The sequence below is a fragment of the Labrus mixtus genome, chromosome 5 (genome assembly GCF_963584025.1).
Source record: "Labrus mixtus chromosome 5, fLabMix1.1, whole genome shotgun sequence".
Taxonomy (NCBI): domain Eukaryota; kingdom Metazoa; phylum Chordata; class Actinopteri; order Labriformes; family Labridae; genus Labrus; species Labrus mixtus.
Genome location: NC_083616.1, coordinates 21,701,101 through 21,719,147, shown reverse-complemented (window position 1 = coordinate 21,719,147; position 18,047 = coordinate 21,701,101). Strand labels below are relative to the sequence as shown.

Genomic DNA, 18,047 nt, shown 5'->3' with positions numbered 1-18,047 from the left:
CCACTACATGTAAGACAACTTGAAAGAAATGACTACTGCATAAAACCTGGAATTAAAAATGATTTGGTCCTTTAAAAAAATCAGCTTAAAGTTACATGATATACATGGTAAACAAAGGCAAAGTGGCAGTGCCCAGATCTGTCAGCCAATACATTTTGAACAGGAAGTTATTCTTTGTTGTTTCCCAAACGACCAGAGCCAAATTCCTTCCCAACATGTCCTTGACGCAACAAAACAAATGGGTAAAAACGGGCAGTCAGGTTTTATGAAACAGTACCCGATAGTGGGTGGGTGGCTCTTGCTGATCTCAGTCATCATCACACCAGGTCTTGTAGTTATTTTGAGATGTGGGATATTCATGGACCAGGATGGGGGAATGGCTGCTCCCATCCTGCCTTTCAAGAGCACGGAAGGAGGTTGGAAATTTATGCTGCTCAAACACTGTGGGAAGAAGGCTTTATTTACTGTGCAGAAACCTTCTGACATAATAGGCAATAAAAAAAACTCTTCTAGATTTATTAATCCCTCAGGCCTAACATTTTTAAAACCAATCATTCACTAATTCATGTAGCTTTCTGGTTCAGTTACACAAGATTGAAAGATATAAAAATAGGCATAAAAAGGTACTCCATGTTAAACAAAATACAAGAAAATGCTTGCATCAAGTTCTGTACTTGGTTGACAGCATATTGTAAATTATATTGTTAACACTATTCCAACAAGGAAACAGCTTTAAAGATCTAGGTTCATGCTAGGTTATGATCAGTTAGATAAAGTCTTAACATGAAGAGTGGATTACACCTAGTGCCTGAGCTATCTCAAGAGAGCTAAAAATACATGTCCCTCAAAATAGGAGAACCTTTTTTGTCAGGCAATAATATTAAAAGGTGTTTTGTTGTCAAGTCAAAGGTGTCATGGCCACTAGTAGATTGGTATGACAAACTAGCATTTTTCTAAAAACACTAAGCGCAGTGCATCTGGGACTTGTGCATGGTTAAATGTTACAGCACCAATGTTACTGTATGTCCATATCAAATAAAAAAATAAAATCAAGACCAGCATTGCAGGTTGCTTCAGCTGTGTGCAGTTCAAACGTAACGCAAGTTCTAATTTACAATGTTCTACTTGCATTTAAGGTGTTGCACCAGCTGAGATAGCTTCAACAGAGGCATAAGTTATAACCTAAATCTGACCCCTAGCTCTGAGTAGGTGTAAAGTCCTGAAGTAGAAGAAGAAAGGCAAGAAGTAGAATACAAGTATCTCCATGTCGACTTTAGCAGTGAGCGGACATGCACAACTTTACAGACAGAAGTGTGCATCTGTATGTAAGAGCAGCAGACAGCTATATTGTTGCTGTCATGTACAAACTGACATTAAAGGTCCCATATTATGCTTTTTCTGGTTTTATATGCCCTTTAGTGTGTTTTCTGTGCATGCTTAGGCACATCTATGTGCAAAAATTCAAAGTCCGCGGAAACGCGGCTTCTCCTACGTCCTCCTGTTAGCTGTAGCATTAGCTGCACATAACGCTCGGTTCTAGCCCCCCTCGATAAAAATGTGTCAGTGCGGCGTCATTGTCAGTGTGAGATCACTGATCTAAGACCATTGGCTCGTTGTGGCAAGCCCTGCAGCTCATGTTGAAATTTCCGAGAAGCGTGCTGAGCAACTGACCAATAACGACAGAGCGGATCGGCAGACCAATCAGAGCAGGCTTGGCCCACGTGGGGTCTAACAGTGGGGGCTCAGCAGAGCGTAGCTGACGGACTCAGAACGCAGAGGGAGCAAGGAGGAGCAGTACATGAAAACAGACACTTTTTTCGAACTTTAGCTATTGTGAACGTACAAAAGTAGGTACATAGATTAAATATACGAACCCTAAAAAGGGCATAATATGGGCTCTTCAATCTCATTTTCATTCAACTTTAATTATGTTATTAGATATTGAACAACATTTTTTGCACACATTTTCACAATAATGGGTAAAATATACCATTTCACACTTTTTTAAATCTTTATTAGTTTTTTTTGGACGGCATCTTGCAACCTTCGTCTTGGTGGCTTGCGACCCCACAGGGGGTCCTGACCCCTAATTTTGGAACCACTAAAATGCACAAAACAGAGAGTGAAGTTACCCCTTGTTTGAAACATGTTGCATGCATATTGAATCAATAGGGAAATACAGCTTAATTTCCCTGTGTAAACAAAGAGCATCATAGTAAATAATTTACATTTTCTAAGTTTGTTGCTCACCAAGTGGTCTTTTAAACTACTGTAAAGCTGAACAGTATTACTAACTCAAAGCCATTAAGGGTACAGAACTTAAAAGCATTAGTTAACAAAACAATAAACTATTGAGTTCTCTGAATGAGTGATGTGTTTTAATTTAATATGGATCAATGTGTTTGAGTTAATATCCATGTCTAAATCATATAATTTGAGTTAACAGAGGGACGCAGCGTATGACGTCATCGACGTCGCTACGTTCACTCCCGCTTTTGAAAAACTCACAACGGCCATGCTAGAAGCGCACTACCATTCAACTGACGCGCATTAGATAGATACATAGATGATAGATAGATACTTTATTGATCCCGAGGGAAATTCAAAGCATCCAGTAGCAGGTTACAAAGACGTACATGACATGAAACATTTGTTACAAATTAAACCGCAAAACCGACGCCCCCCCTCCCATACATATATACTAACCTGAAAAAAGATTTAAAGAATACCCCTAGATGAAACAAACTTAAACTGTGCAATTAAAAATAGACATATACAAGAAATGTACATAAAAAAAATATATGTGTAATTTAAAGCAAGAACCTATAAACAGGTGAGGGAAAAAATCTGTAATTGGACCTGAATATAAAAAAATAAAAAAGTGTTGACCTTCTGAAGTTGTGTTGTTTATATATGTACAGCAATGTTTTAAAAAGCGGATAGTGCAGAGTTATCAAAAACAGACATTAAATAACAGGCAATGCAAACATTAAATTAAAGGTGCTATGTAAGTAATTGAGGTGATCATTAAAGTGTCCAACTAGAGGCTGACTCTTGGGACAGCTGTGCAGATGGGAAATGGAAAAAGGAAAGTCCAAGTGTGTGCTCTCCCCCTGCCATAACCGTGAGGTGTTGTACAGACGTATGGCCAGGGGGACAAAAGAGTTCTTAAGTCTGTCTGTGGAACAGGATTGTGACAGCAGTCTGCCACTGAACACACTCCTCTGCCTGGTGAAGGTGCTGTGCAGAGGGTGGTGGGTGTTGTCCATGATGGAGAGCATTCTGTTCAGGGTCCTTCTCTCTGCCACTGTCACTGTCACTAGAGAGTCCAGCTCTGCGCCCACCACAGAGCCGGCTTTCCTCACCAGTCTGACCAGCCGTGCTGCGTCCCTGTTCTTGCTGCTTCTTCCCCAGCATAGAAGAGGACACTGGCCACCACGGACTGGTAAAACATCTGCAGCAGCTTTTTACAGATGTCGAAGGACCCCAGCCTTCTCAGGAAGTACAGACGACTCTGTCCCTTCCTGCAGATAGTGTCCATGTTTGATGACCAGTCCAGCCTGTCGTCCAACAGCAGCCCCAGGTACCCGTAGGTCCTGACCACCTCCACGTCGACCCCCCCCCGATGGAAACAGGTTGGGGATGTGGCTTGTTCCTTCGGAAGTCCACCACCATCTCCTTGGTCTTGGAGGTGTTCAGCTGCAGATGGTTTGAACTGCACCACGTCACAAAGTCCCCTACCAGGATCCTGTACGCCTTCTCTAGTCCATCCCTGACACAACCAACTCACTATCACAGTGTCATCCGAGTATTTCTGCATGTGGCAGAGCTCGGAGTTATACTGGAAGTCAGAGGTATACAGGGTGAACAAGACAGGAGAGAGCACGGTCCCCTGTGGTGCTCCGATGCTGCTGACCACAGTGTCAGATGTGCAGTCCTTCAGTCTGACGTACTGTGGTCTCTCTGTGAGGTAGTCTGTGATCCATCTTACCAGGTGCGAGTCCACCCTCATCTCAGTCAGCTTGTCTCTCAATAGGGGGTGGATGGTATTAAAGGCGCTTGAGAAATCAAAGAACATGATTCTCATCACGCTGCTCCCTTTGTCCAGATGAGAGTAAGCCCTGTGTAGTAGATATAGGATGGCATCGTCCACGCCTACCTTCGCCTGGTAAGCAAACTGCAGTGGATCCTGGGCATGGTGGACCTGGGGTCTGAGGAGATGGAGCAGCAGCCGCTCAAAGGTCTTCATGACGTGGGATGTCAGTGCAATTGGCCTGAAGTCGCCTGGCTCATTGGGGTTTTTTTTCTTGGGGACTGGGGTGCGGCACAAAGTCTTCCAGAACACAGGGACCTTTCCAAGCCGCAAGCTCATATTGAAGACATGCTGAAGCGGCTCCCCTAGTTCGGCAGAACAAGCCTTAGGGCGCGGACACACTGATCATCTGTACCGTGCTGTACCCAAGCACGATTTCCCCCCCCACTGGCAATTTCCACGCTTAAGTCCGTGCATGAGTCCGAGCGGACGCCCGCACATCGGAGAACAACAGAGAACATGACAGCTACTTTGTGTCTTATATTGTGTAATGTTAGTCAGATACAGCCATGAAACTCTGGATTTCTCCTTAATGAAGGCTGTCAGCGTTGTGTACCCACGTGCTTGTGCTCATGCATGAAGTGTACCGTGCCGAAGCACACCTCTACGAAGTGTGCCTGTTAGTGCGTATTTTCATGGATTCATTCATCTTGATAATTTTGTGGACATATCTTTAAATTGTGTCAACCATCTTAGGGTAATTCTTCTTTCGGGTCTGTGAAGCTGTAACCTTATATGGTGAAACATGTAAATTGTAGCAGATCTATGTTTGGATAGGAGCCAACCATATGTTGTCAACAACTGTTTGCTAAGAGTCTACATCTGTTACGTATACAAATCAGTGTCATGTCATCTTTATTGTTTTATAGTGATGTACCCAAATAGACAGGAATTTGTGGGCTGTACCTTCTAGCAGAATATAAGCCACACTGTGTGATGAAGACTTTGCCATTTTGCCCATGATGGCTACTTTGCCAATGATTGTCAATGATTGTGAGATCTTGGTCAGCATGGGTCAGCGATGGTCTGCACTTTGTCAGCCATGTGTGTTGTGTTTCTGTGTTGTCTGAACATGGCTGAATAAATCTAAGATGATCCACAGTCTGTTTCACGATTTCATCATTGTTCATCTACTACAGAAATAACCCCCACCTAACAGTGCCAAAGCCAAGGAAGTGTACCGTGCCTGAGCACGATACGGAGCGGTCACACTGGTCAAACGAACTGGACTTAAGCGTTGAAGCGTGCTTGGGCACGGTACGGATGGCCAGTGTGACCGCGCCCTTAAGCATCCTTGGACATACCCTGTCCGGGCCTGCTGCCTTCCTGGGACGGAGTCTTTTCAGCTCTCTGCTCCTTGGTAATGGTGGGAGGGAGGGGGGTTGAATTGTCCGTGGAGAGGGAGGGGGTTAAAGGGGGTGAGCAGTCCCTGAGTGTGGAGGGAGGGGGAGGTATTGTCTTTGACCTGGTGGCAGTATGGGTGGTGTTGTCGTCAGGGGAGGTGGGGGTGTGAAGAGAGGTGCGAAGAGAGGTGCTGGGGGGGGACAGACACTAGCTGCAGTGGCCTGGCAGTCAAACCTGTTAAAAAACAGGTTGAGCTGGTTTGCTCTCACAGGGTACACATTATTTCTCACATTATTTCAAGTCTTGGGCTGTTCCTTGTTCTAAGTCATCTGCTGTGGTGAGTAAAAAAGTTTCTCAAACTTCTCGTGTCTGTTTACAGGTGTATAACGTTAACAGAAGCTATAACGCTAGCATGCTAATATCTTGAGCTAACTGTTTTTGAAACTGCAGCAACGTTATTTAGCTGTACTTTGGCCCTACTTTGGCGGCAGGTAAGCTGCTGCGCTGAAAGTAATGTGTTTGAGATCAAATATAATGTTCTTCGTCGTAATCATTTGTCAGACTACATGACAAAGAAGAATGGAACGCAACGTAAATTATTTTTAAATATTTAATTAACCGTTAAATAGAGAGTTGTGTGACTCACTAAAATATGTTTGTTTAATGAGTGATCCTGGTTTGTTTTTATATCGTATGTGACTGATCTTTCCCATCAGGTTGAAGTGGAAGAAGAGCACTGAACTTCAAGCTTTAAAGACATCAGGTAAGAAGTAAGCCATTTCTAAACTTTTTATATTATTACCTGTGAACCCACAGCCTGGGGTTCACAGGGTGATAATCTTTAATGGTCTACTGCATTATAATATTAGGGAAGTTTTCCACTGTGGTGACAAAAGTTTCATATTGGTGAGGGCTGTTTGTTGAAACTGTAGTTTGCGGTGTGATGAACTATACTTTCAAGTATATAGTGCAAGCAGTTTTTCACAGGGCCATTATTATTATTATTATTATTCACAGGGTTTCGTAAAAATCAAAAAAATTAAAAATAAAATATTTTTTTAGTCACAGCGCCACCTGTTGACAACAGGAAGTTACTGCTTCTCAATTAGCATTAGCCATTGCTACACGGTAGCTCATTTTCCCCTCAAAATTGGTGTGGACCATGCTAACACCTTGGCCATACAAGACTTTCAACCTCAAACGCCTACGTCCAACGCTGTCGCCATATGGACGCATCGCTCGCCATCAAACAGGAAGTACATTTTTCACGGGCTTAACATAGTCGTACTGTCCCGAAACTTTATACATATAATCCTGGTAGTAAAGTCAAACATGTTATACCGTTTAAGTGAGTGGGCATGGCTTACTGGCTCAGTGGCGCCCCCTACAATATTTCAAACATTCAGCCCCCGCAGCACGTTGAACCTACAATTCTCAATTTTACTGTGCATTTCTAACATGACAAAACCTACAAAAAAGGCTCTTGCACCCACGCCCAAAACTCAACAGGAAGTCCACAAATCACATCGCCATCAAACAGGAAGTGGCTGTAACTCTTATATACTTTGTCTGATCTTCTTGAAATTACATAGGTATAATCAGGGTTGGCCTCTGAACACAGTGACACAAAACAATAACAAATTTTAACCATAGCGCCCCCTAGTGCAAATAATAAGTACTACCTCCCATATACAATGTCAGATTTGCTCAAAATTTCACATGAACAATGTCAGTACTGGCATGATCACATCTAACCTAATACAATTATTCCATTAACATAACATTATGCCCCCTACTGGAAAGAGGCGGTACTGCATCTCAGATACTTTGTCTGATCTGCTTCAAATTTCACAGGTATGATCAGGGTTGGCCTCTGAACACATTGACATAACAATAGTCAACTTCAACAATAGCGCCCCCTACTGCAAAGAGTAAGTGATACATCCTATATACAATGCTCAATTTCCTCCAAATGTCATAGCTATCATGACAGTGCCATCCTGAACTGCTCTACGTCAAAAATTTCTGTGATCTTCATTATGCTGCCTATTTCAGCATACCATAGTACGACTTTTACACAAATTGGACTGCACGGTCTGCTGCTGCTGCACTCCCGCCGTCTCAACACAACCGCTTGTGGTTTTAATATTTCCTTTTATTTTTGCAGTGGGACAATTAGCCAAACTTTGAAGACACCCCTGTAGCTCTCCTCTATGTGGTCACTGACAGCTCCACTGGTACCATCCGGTTCAACCCTGACAGCATTTCTGATGTGAATGAAGCAGACCTTGATGTGACAGGTCTCCCCAGGTTGGATGACGCACATTTTCATAATGTTTGTTTTTATCTGAAGGTAATCATTTTATAAGGTTCCTTATCTACCTCAGCATATGTGTGATTCATTATGTTAAATCAGTGGATCTTTATTTGCTTTTGATTCCACAAAAGTTATTTTATCATATTTTGTTTAAATTTATTGGTTATTTCTAATAATGTCCTTAATTTGCATTTTATAGCACAGTTTAAGGTTCTTTAAATCCTGTGTAAAATAAACACTGTCAATGTTTCCATTAAAATACAGTGCACATGACTGGATCTACAAAACCATTCCAGTTGTTTCAAGTTGTATAGACCGTTTTAAACTTGAATAAAAAAGGTGAGTTGTATTAGTATTTTTTAACAATTGTTACTGAAATGAGGGTTTTCTTGTACATTTTGAGCTGATGAGAAGTTATTTTGTTTATCTTTTTCCTTCGGTGTATAAGTTTAGCACAATTCAATTTTATGATTAGATTTCCCCCAGGCTTTGGGTTGAGCACAAATAAATGTATTGAGTAGAAGAGTTGGTTGGATTTAATTTGAATGAGTATCATCAAATCAATTAAAGCGAGTATGCATAACTTAAAAATATATTTTTTTAAAGTAATACATTTGAGTTGGGAAAAATTAAAAATTAAAATAAGAAAACAATTGAGTGAACTAAAATTATATTTTTTAATTTCAGTTCTACTCAAAATAGTTATTTCTACTGCTCAAACACTTTGAGGTAATAAGTTACGACAAACATTTTGAGTACTTTCAACTTGTTCGGGTTTACAGTGTGTGTAGCCATTTAGCAATGTAAGTTATCTATTCAAAATCAAGCATGCATAGCAGTCACAGGTACAAAGGCTTTCTACTTATTATGTTGCGAGTTGGGCTAAACTTTTAAACAAGTGGAGAAACTGATGTCTATGTCTACCTTAGCTTATAGTGCATTTCCTTTAATAGCAATGTATTTTTGTATCCATGTGCTCTTTATTTGATTGTTTTACTCTATGCAGCAATTTTCTTGTTTGCTTTTATTGTTGTCAGGATTTGTTTGTTGTCTTCTGCCTGTGTACCTGTACCAAAATTACTTTTGGTTGCCTTGGGGTATGAAATGTATTATGTAAATAAATGTGCACTCCTTAAAGATCAGACTCCACATCTTAATGTAAATTAAATACATTTGCTGATATGATAAATGTAGCAGCTATTAAGCCAGGTATCTTTAACAATTTAACCTTGTTGCCATGCTGCCTGAATCACATCTTTACTCATTTTATTAATGATGGAACTGGATTCCAACTGTACAAACTATGTAGCAGCTCCATATTTTTATTACCTGTGAATGACATCCTGACTATCAGAAATGTTTAAGGATTGCTGTATCACACTAGTCACATCTCAACTTTGATGGCAATCTTATAAGGAAACAGCAAATAGGGAATGACGACTAACATGACTATGAACCATCGTGAACAACAGGTAACAGGAGGAGTGGGTTGCTCAGGTGTCAAATACAGCCTTCAGCAAGAGACTGACAAATAGATCAATCAAAATGATAGACAAACTGTTATTCTGCATGAAATTTGAAAAAAAACCAAAAAAAAAACCTGTATAGCCGCCTCTTCTGCTTTAGGCTCTTATGTTAAAGAACAAAGATGTATGCTGTTTTCTAACAATGTGGTGTAAATGTTTCAAAGTGTTTTGGCCACAAGAATACATCACCACTATCTCAAATAGTTATTTTATTTTGTATAACCGTTTTCCCTATGCACTCCGGATATCTAGATAATTACAGGAGGACTGCTCCGGAGATTCACCCGACCTAGCCGTTCACAGCAGGGGACTATCCCTGTCAGAGGGGAGGGGGGTCAGGGGATTTCCTGAGGTAAGACATAAATAAACAATGCGGAAGTAGCGGCCAAAGAAACAGAGTCCGCTACTGTAGCGGCGCTACACAACGTTATAATGAGAATATTTTCCTTCATATCAATGCTATGTGTAGTCCAATGGAATGACAACATCCACAAAAGAGTGGAGAACAACATACTGACGAACAGAAAACAGAATGCAGCCGTTTTATTACGTGCACAGAGATCGTAGTGGTTGCGTGCAGACACTTTATTCACCATATGGCAGTCACTCCTATATAAACGTCACTCGGGTCCCATTGGCTCAAGGTGAATCCTCCGGAGTATGCTGCTGCTTTCTCACATCAGCTCACTCGGACTTTCTGTGGAAAAAACACTAGGGGTCTGGCCAGAGAAGCTCCGGGTAAAGTCTGCGCAAAAAATTTGGCTGTTTGCGTTCACATATAACCTAAAGCCCCTCTGGGTAGCCTAATATCTGGAGTTTTTCAGGAGAGTACCATGTGTGAAAATGTTTTATTTCTTTAACTGATGTTTTTCAGTGTGTTCAAGTGTTCAGAACGTTGAAGTGTTAAGAGTGGTATAGTTTGATAAATGCATATGATCCAGATATTGTAAAATCAATGAGTACTCTTTTTTAAGAATCGTGATCTCAATAACAATACAAATAGTTGTGATTTTTGCCATAACCGAGCAGCCCTAGTTCGCTGTGGTGTTTTTTCCAAATAAAGCATGAACCTGCCTCAAGGCCGTTGGTCTGAATGGTGTGGCCTGGGCCTGGGGGTCAGAGCCAGCATTCAGCAGCAGCCATTTTCCACCCCATTAAAAACATAATGAGGTGACCATGAAGTGCCTAATACGATCATTTAGACCTTTAATGGTTAAGGCATCCTGCAAAGATAGGGTCTAAGGAGCAGTATTGCAAATTGGCACCCAAACACATGGTCACTTTTACTAAGGTCACATGGCACCTGCTGTTACCAAGTACTTAACCAATAGGGCTCTGATTGGGCCTTTGAGCTGAAATTAGAGAAGGAGTGGATGGAAGCTGGAAGAACCTAAGGCTTTAATGTGTAGTTCAGCATCTGAAGTTAGTGTTAAAGAATATGGGACTAGTCTGTGCAGCTGCAGTATTTTAATTGTATGATTCAATGAGGTAAAACATGCTTTACTGTGAGTAAAATGATGGCAGTGGAGATGGATTGAATAAGTATCACTGTATAGAGGATCACTGAGCTTTGAGGCGGTCTTCTCTCACAACAATCTGCACAGCATCAGTAACTTAAGGAGAAAGTCAAAGAGCCAATCACGGTTCTTGCTGTACATGGTATTTCCATTCATAGCTTAGCCTATCTATCAATGAATCAATCGATCTTTATTTGTATAGCAATAATTAAAGAAAAATTTTGATCTTAAGATACTTTATTACAAAAAGAGCAGGTCAAGACGTTAAACGTCAGCTCAGAACTAAGCAACATTTAGAAAAGTTACAGTGGCAAGGAAAAACTGTTTATAAACAGGCAGAATTGAAACCTTGAGCAGCAACAGACTCAGAACAGCCATCTGCCACAACTGTGTCAGGCTTGGAAAGTGGAATAAAAGGAGGAGCAGGAAGAAAGAGGTGGATAGAGACAAAAAAAAAGAAACTATAACAACAGGAATAACACAGAATAAAGATATGCATTTACAATATGAGAAGGAACTTCAAAAATTGTACTTTACAGCATTTTTTTGACAGACTACACAAACAAATCACTCACAGTCTATTGAGAAGACTGTTTTAACAAACACCTGAACATTTATAAAGTACAGAAGCTCAGGGAAGTTTTGCAGTTCTGTAACAGTTTTGATCAAAGTTAAAAGTAAAAATCTGTTTTCATTTTTGAATGTGAAAACCCATACATTTTTAATTGATTTAGAAAAATCTATTTATCTCCCAGCTCTACAATACGATTGAAAATGGTAGCGCATTGACAATATTGTCCTGTTATCCAGTCCATTCTGATGAGCATAAGTAACGTTGCAATTTAACAGACTGAAAAAAGTGCATATTTGAAAAGGTTTAATTTGGTCTTCTACTATAAGTGTGCACTGCAGAGTGGGTGCTTTGAAAACATCAGCAGAAATATGGAGGATTCCATGTATTATGTTTATAAGATACAAGTTATACATTTGTCCTAGCAATTTTCTTTCTAAAGCAAAACATAGTTGTGTTTTTTTCCATATTCCATTCATGATTGCCTCATGTTAAACATTAAAACAAGCTCTCTGTTAATGTTCTGAAAGAAAGCTTCACTAGCTGGTTAAGGAATAACAGCAATCTAACAAAGGGCAACGTGAGTCATCAGCATTGGTTAAAATACAACCATTTTTAAATGTTTCAAATGTTTAAGGACAACCACAATGTCAAATTATTTAATCTCCTAACAAACACAGTGAGGTGAAATGTTCAACTAAGGCAAATATCACTATTATCACTAAATGTTCACCACTCACGTGTCACTGCAAACACAAAGTCAAAACAACTTCAGCTAAATTTCCACCACATCCTTTGTAGCATAATATGTATTAATCCATTCATAACTGCATTGCTCTTAAGGCAGCTTGAACTCCAACCATTGATCGAGCCAGTTGCTAGGAGCTGCAGGAAAAAGAATTCTATCTTTTTTTATGTTCTCAGAGAAAAAGTCTATACTCTGAGACAGCTTGTTCTCTTTAGGTTTCATTTACAGCTCACAGCACAGACATCCACTTGTTCCACCTTAACAACATGTGAAAACCCACTCAAATGAAACGGAACATACTCTCCATTCAGTGACCAAGCTACGGTGAAGCAGCAGCCCATATTTCATGGTCAGAATCTGTTTCAAAACACATCAAGGAAACATTACACCCTGGTGAAACCAACAGAAATGAATCTAGCACACGTAAACACACATTACAACCCGGCCATTCTCTACAAAACAGATAGCAGCGTGTCTGCATGCATTTTCTTACCGTGTAAAGCCCAATCCTGCACAAGGCAAGGGAGAGCTGCATGTGCTCCGACATTGTGCTCAGCAACAAGCGTAACCCCCGGCAACAAACAAGCCAAGCCTCTGGAGTAAGTGAATGGATGGAGGAGGATCAGAAGCAAAACAGTGTCAGGTCTTCAACATAGGTCCTGCCCTTTGCTGTCTCACTGTCAGCAATTCAGATGGTCCATTTCTTTTTAAGCAAATCTATACAGCAAGGATGCATGAGGTTTTAGAAAAGCAAGATGAGTAGGAAGTTGCCTTGTATTTACTCCCAAAATTCTTCAGAGAAAGATAAAAAGCTATTGCCACAAGGATCATGCAACAGACACAAGCTTGAGATTAGTTTGTGAGAATCTCTACAGAGAGATTAAGGGCCCAGTGACAACTAGGGATCTAGAATAAGACTACAAATTGGATTAGTCACTATTACCCACCCACACACTATGCCCATACTGTACGCACAGCTTCATGAAGTATGAAAACCACCGCTCTCTATGGATAGAGATGGATGAAGGGATCGACCATTGAAATTTTCAGCGGTCAAGGGGATTTAGACAACTGTTGTGGGATGCTTTGTCTGCTGTCGTTCTGTTCATGGAGAAAGGTGAGTCATGTTCAAATGGCTGTTTTGGTCAGATCAGCTGTCTAGTAATCGAAGCTGCCAATACCTGCATACATAGTGCACATAGACTGTAACGCAGAGTACTCTAATGCAACCCAAGCTACTCATTTACTGGTATGTTTAATTTCCAAATAGTATGTTATTGCATGTAAAATCCAAGAGTTCATTCAGTTTTATGGAAGGGTCCGAAAAATCAGCTTTTTTGTAAAAAGGTTTAAGTCACTTATGAATGGCTTTTATGGACCAATCCCACAACCTTTCAAATAAAAGAGAAATAATACCAGTGACATCAAATCTCTTAACCAATTGATGTCCATTGTATTTGGATGATATTAGCAAACAGTTGCTGTTTGGATTTGTCAATTGTGTCATTTAAAGTCTAATATTGTATTTGTTGTATTTGTATGTTTGGCTCCTGTTAATTGTGCTGCTGCCTGTCTTGGCCAGGACACTCTTGAAAAAGAGATTATGAATCTCAACAACTTTCTTTCCTGGTTAAATAAATAAAAAATATGTGTTCATCTAGTGTAGAACAGCAATGTGAGTGGAAAGTAAAGGAAATGCAATTAAAAATATGAAAACAGTTCAATAATGCCTCTTTACAGTGGCAGCCAACAGTATGGATGTGGATGTCAATTTGAAAAAGAGCCAGTGCATGATCGTGATAATAGCATTATGAAATCCTAAAATAATCCCTATAAATAATCCCTCATCTCCGACTTTTACACTGACGTAGCTGCAGCCCAAGATGCTGACTGACTAGCACTCTCCAACGACACCAGGGAATCACTGCAAGTTGCAACGATCCATCAAACAGTCAAAAACATGACTGACACAATACTAGCCGGTTCAGAGCAGGGTCTTGGGTTCAGGAATGCAGTGCTCAGAAAGGTATTTCAGTATAACTGGAGGCTTTGCACTTAAAAATCAAGGGGCCAGCTTGACCAAGTAAAGTAAATGATCCACCTTATTTTCTTCCACTTATAAAAAGCACACATTATGTGGGACTGTTTGTGATGTTTATACAATAGGTCATTTTTGTTTGGAGACCTGACACCACCAATGAGGTGTGGAACATGGTCAGAAAGCTTTTAACACTGAGAGGAAAAGTAACACATTTTAGTCCAAAGGCTCACAAGCTGTACTCCGGCTGTCAGGATCTTTCCCTCACCCCCTTTTCCTTTGTGTTTAACGGGATGCAACAATACAGTTAGCCCAAGGTTCAATGAGTACCTCAGTTTTTTGGTCATGGTTTTCAGTTTGGTTCGGTTCTGGAAGCCCAGGCCAACATGTCATTCTTAGGAGTTTTAGGCAAATTTTACAGGAACAGCAAGAGGTTAAAAATATATATATATTTTCACCCCAAAACTATTTATTTATTTGAAAAGAAAAGAAGGCATTTCATGTTAGTGTCATATAGACCCGCTGTACAAATAGGAAGACATTTCAGGATTCTAAAATTCATATATTTGCATATTTTTTGCTGACTTTCACGCAGTAATGGGTCATAGAGCGTTGATATTTTGTACGGTGACTTTGTTTCAAACATATTATTTTTATATATTTATATTTTTCCACTTATTAAAGTGTTAAAAGTGTTAAACGTGTTTACATTTATACATGCATGTGATGCAGATGTTGCAGTAATCATGTTTAATAATCATGATATCAATCCAATCATTGCCATAATCGAGCAGCCCTACTCCGTGAGTGTTTTCATTTGGGTAGGCAACACATGTAAAACATGTCCCCACACCACTTATCTGAAAGCTGTATTCATGCACACTACAGCTCACCCCGGTAACTCCAGGTATTTTTCAGGAGTTTTGTGCAAGTGTGAAAGCACCATTAGCCTGTAATTCCCCTGACATGTGTAGTTTAACCAAATGTTGTTCATCCACTTGCAAAAGTTTGAAACAAAGGAAGGAATACTAAATCGGTTAATGTTTTTGCATCATTCTATTATGGAGATATCAGTCTAGGGCTAAATGGCAAGCAAAGTTTTAAGCAACAAAACTGTTGGATTGAAATCAATGGACAATTGAAAAACAGCTTTGGGCCTATTTCTTAAAATGTTTCCCACCTCATTCAGTCTGAGCCAGATGAGTAGAGGTGTGGTCCAGCCTATTAGCAGAGGAGACGCTGCTCTGTTATCTGCCACACCCATCAATGGTCAGCGGATAGTGGTTGTTGTCGCTGAATCTTTAAATTAATTTAAATTCTAATAAATGATATTCATTTCTCCACATATATCTAAGTATTCTAAACTAATAAGTAGCTGTAAAAAGTCATATTTTGTGTGATACTGGATACACTAGGGCTCAATAGTTTGGTACAGTTTAACACTCTGCTGACAATTTATATGCACAACCCTCCCTTACATCCTAGCAGATATTTTCAAGGTTTACTGACAAGTTTTTATTGCTTTAAATAGAAAAGAGAGACATAGTTGTGGCCTGGGTTTTGTGCCAGATCTCCAGTGTTTCACAGCAGGTAACGAGGCCTTGCGCCTGTTGAGAGCGTGACCTTAGAGGACAGCCAAGCACTAGGCTTCAGCAGTTCACATAGTTACAGCTGGTCTTTTCACAGAAAACTGTTTGTCATCGAAAGTCTTACATCCTAGGCAAGTGATCAGGATGTTTCCCTACTCTGTCAGTCAGTATGCACGCAAAGACTAAACATGGTCAAATCTGAGCACAACACAAAAGCAACGTGAGGAGAGGCTTATCGAACTGCCCAGAGAAAAAGAAAAATAGCTAAGGCGATGAGATCATTTTCTATCATCCCATGTCATGAGTGTGCTCCCTTTAACAACAATGCCATTTGTGTTTACTTTCTATTACCATGTAACTGAGATTACACAATAAATCATCTACTTAAAGAATGCACAACTTTGTTCCCCGTACGACTTGTGACTTCAAGGCCAGAAGCCACAGAAAATCTAGACTAAAATCAATTTTTTATTGAATATAACAACAATGTTGGCAGTAGAGGGGAAGGACTTTGACAGTCTGAATCACATCACAATGAACTAAAGTTTAAAGTTCATTTTAGGTCTCACATCTTGGGAGGCCCACTATAAACAAGCTGATAACACTGGGTGGGCTAGTTCCTCTGCTGTTCACACTGTCACTTTGCCCCCCCCCCCCCCCCCTATATAATATGACAGCACAATGTCTGTGAACTATTTTTTCCTCTTGCTTTATAAATTCCCAGGGAAAGCTTTCAGTTACAGCTTCCTCTCTATTGTTACACTTTTTCACCGGCACCCATCCCATCTCTACAATGTGGGCAAAGTCCCAAGAACCATAATCCTCCGGGCTAAAGCTGGCACAGTCGCCTTGATTGTAATATTTTTTTTTATGTCACAGGAATGAATACAAAAAAAATATAAACTAGTGAAGTTGTATGGTGCCTAGTTCCCAGTGACACATGGGCACCAGGAAGCCTAACCAAAACACAGTGCAGCTTATCCCAAGAAACAACAGCTTGTTCTGTGGACTTACTGCAGTTATGTTGACACATAACACAGCTAGCTCTACTTCCACGTTGGAGCTAGTTGGTTAGTTTCTTTACATGTAAACACATGTGAGTCTGGGTCAACCAGTTAGACCTTGTTCACACAGGACAGGTAGGCAAAGGCTACAGACTAGAGCTGACACATTAACATAAAACAACAACCGGTACTTCAACTACGTGTTGAAAGTCACACACCTGATTAATATTAATGTCTGATTAGGAGACCAAGTGGCGAGATGCAAAATTTAGAACTAGTCTTTGATGGAAATACGAAATACCACAGATGTTTTGGTTCATTTACTCACCAGATAATCCATGTACTACCGCTGACCAGTCACTGTTGCACGAACTGGCTTTGTAGTAATCCCGTTTTTGCTTCAATGAGTCCAAAATTCACAGGATTTGACCACACGTCGCTTTGTATTCCCCGCCTTTCGACAGCCAGAGCAAAAATTAAAAAAAAAGCAGCCTTCGGTCGGGGTTTAAAAGCAGGAATTTTCGCCGCCCTGTTCAACAATACGACCTGTTTCGGTGCAAAGACGACTGAGTTTGTTAGTAACGACGAGGGCCGCAGGGTTCGTGTGCTTTTCTGGAGAAAGCACCCCTTCGTCCACCGGCTGACTTCCAGTTTTATCACACAATTATCAGTTGAGTGTTTGGTTGAGGAAACTGACGAAGCCTACAACGCTACGTCACGTACGTCGCCGTGCGCACGTAGCGTGGTCACGTGATCAAACACATGGTGGCTATTTTCATTCTGAGACGGTTTCATTTCTGGAACTGGTTTTCAGTTTGGGTCAACTTTTTTTTTGCGGACTTATCTCTTTGTTTCTATTTCATTGCAGAAATAATTGCATGCCTATGGAAGCCCATTTCCGCCAGTTAAAAAAATAAAAATGAAAATAATAAAGTCATAATAATGAGATAAAAAGTCAAAATTATGAGATATAAAGTCGAAATTATGAGACTTTATTTTTATTTATTTTTTTACTGGCGGAAATGGGCTTTCATACATGCCTGATGTGTTCAGTTATAGTTATTTTAAATAATAAATGGTCCCTCTCATATTGCCCAGTATTAGTAACTCCGTTACGTAGGCCTACTCACATAATAACAATGTAGGCTACATAGTTCTGGAGGGTTGAATTACATATAGGTCTATATTCAGTCAGGGGGACAAACACAAACATAAAAGTATCTAAAAGGGGTAAAATAAAATGAGTTAAAAAAAAGTAATCAAGCAATAAGACTTAAAGGTCCTATAAGGAACTTTTGAG

The 18,047-nt window shown here is 40.2% G+C and overlaps 1 protein-coding gene across 2 annotated transcripts in view; it reads right to left on the bottom strand.

Moving 5' to 3' along the window:
- The window catches only part of LOC132974467 (ADP-ribosylation factor-like protein 15), a 99,147-nt gene extending 81,680 nt beyond the window's left edge, over nt 1-17,467 (bottom strand). The window contains exon 1 of one of the 2 annotated variants that reach the window (XM_061038543.1): nt 17,076-17,467. In XM_061038543.1, coding sequence (XP_060894526.1) covers nt 17,076-17,087 — 12 coding nt within the window. In that variant the 5' untranslated portion in view covers nt 17,088-17,467. Of the gene's footprint in view, nt 1-12,609; nt 12,914-17,075 lie in introns of those variants that run through there. The other variant, XM_061038542.1, reaches the window with a different exon arrangement.
- Nucleotides 17,468-18,047: the final 580 nt, after the last annotated feature.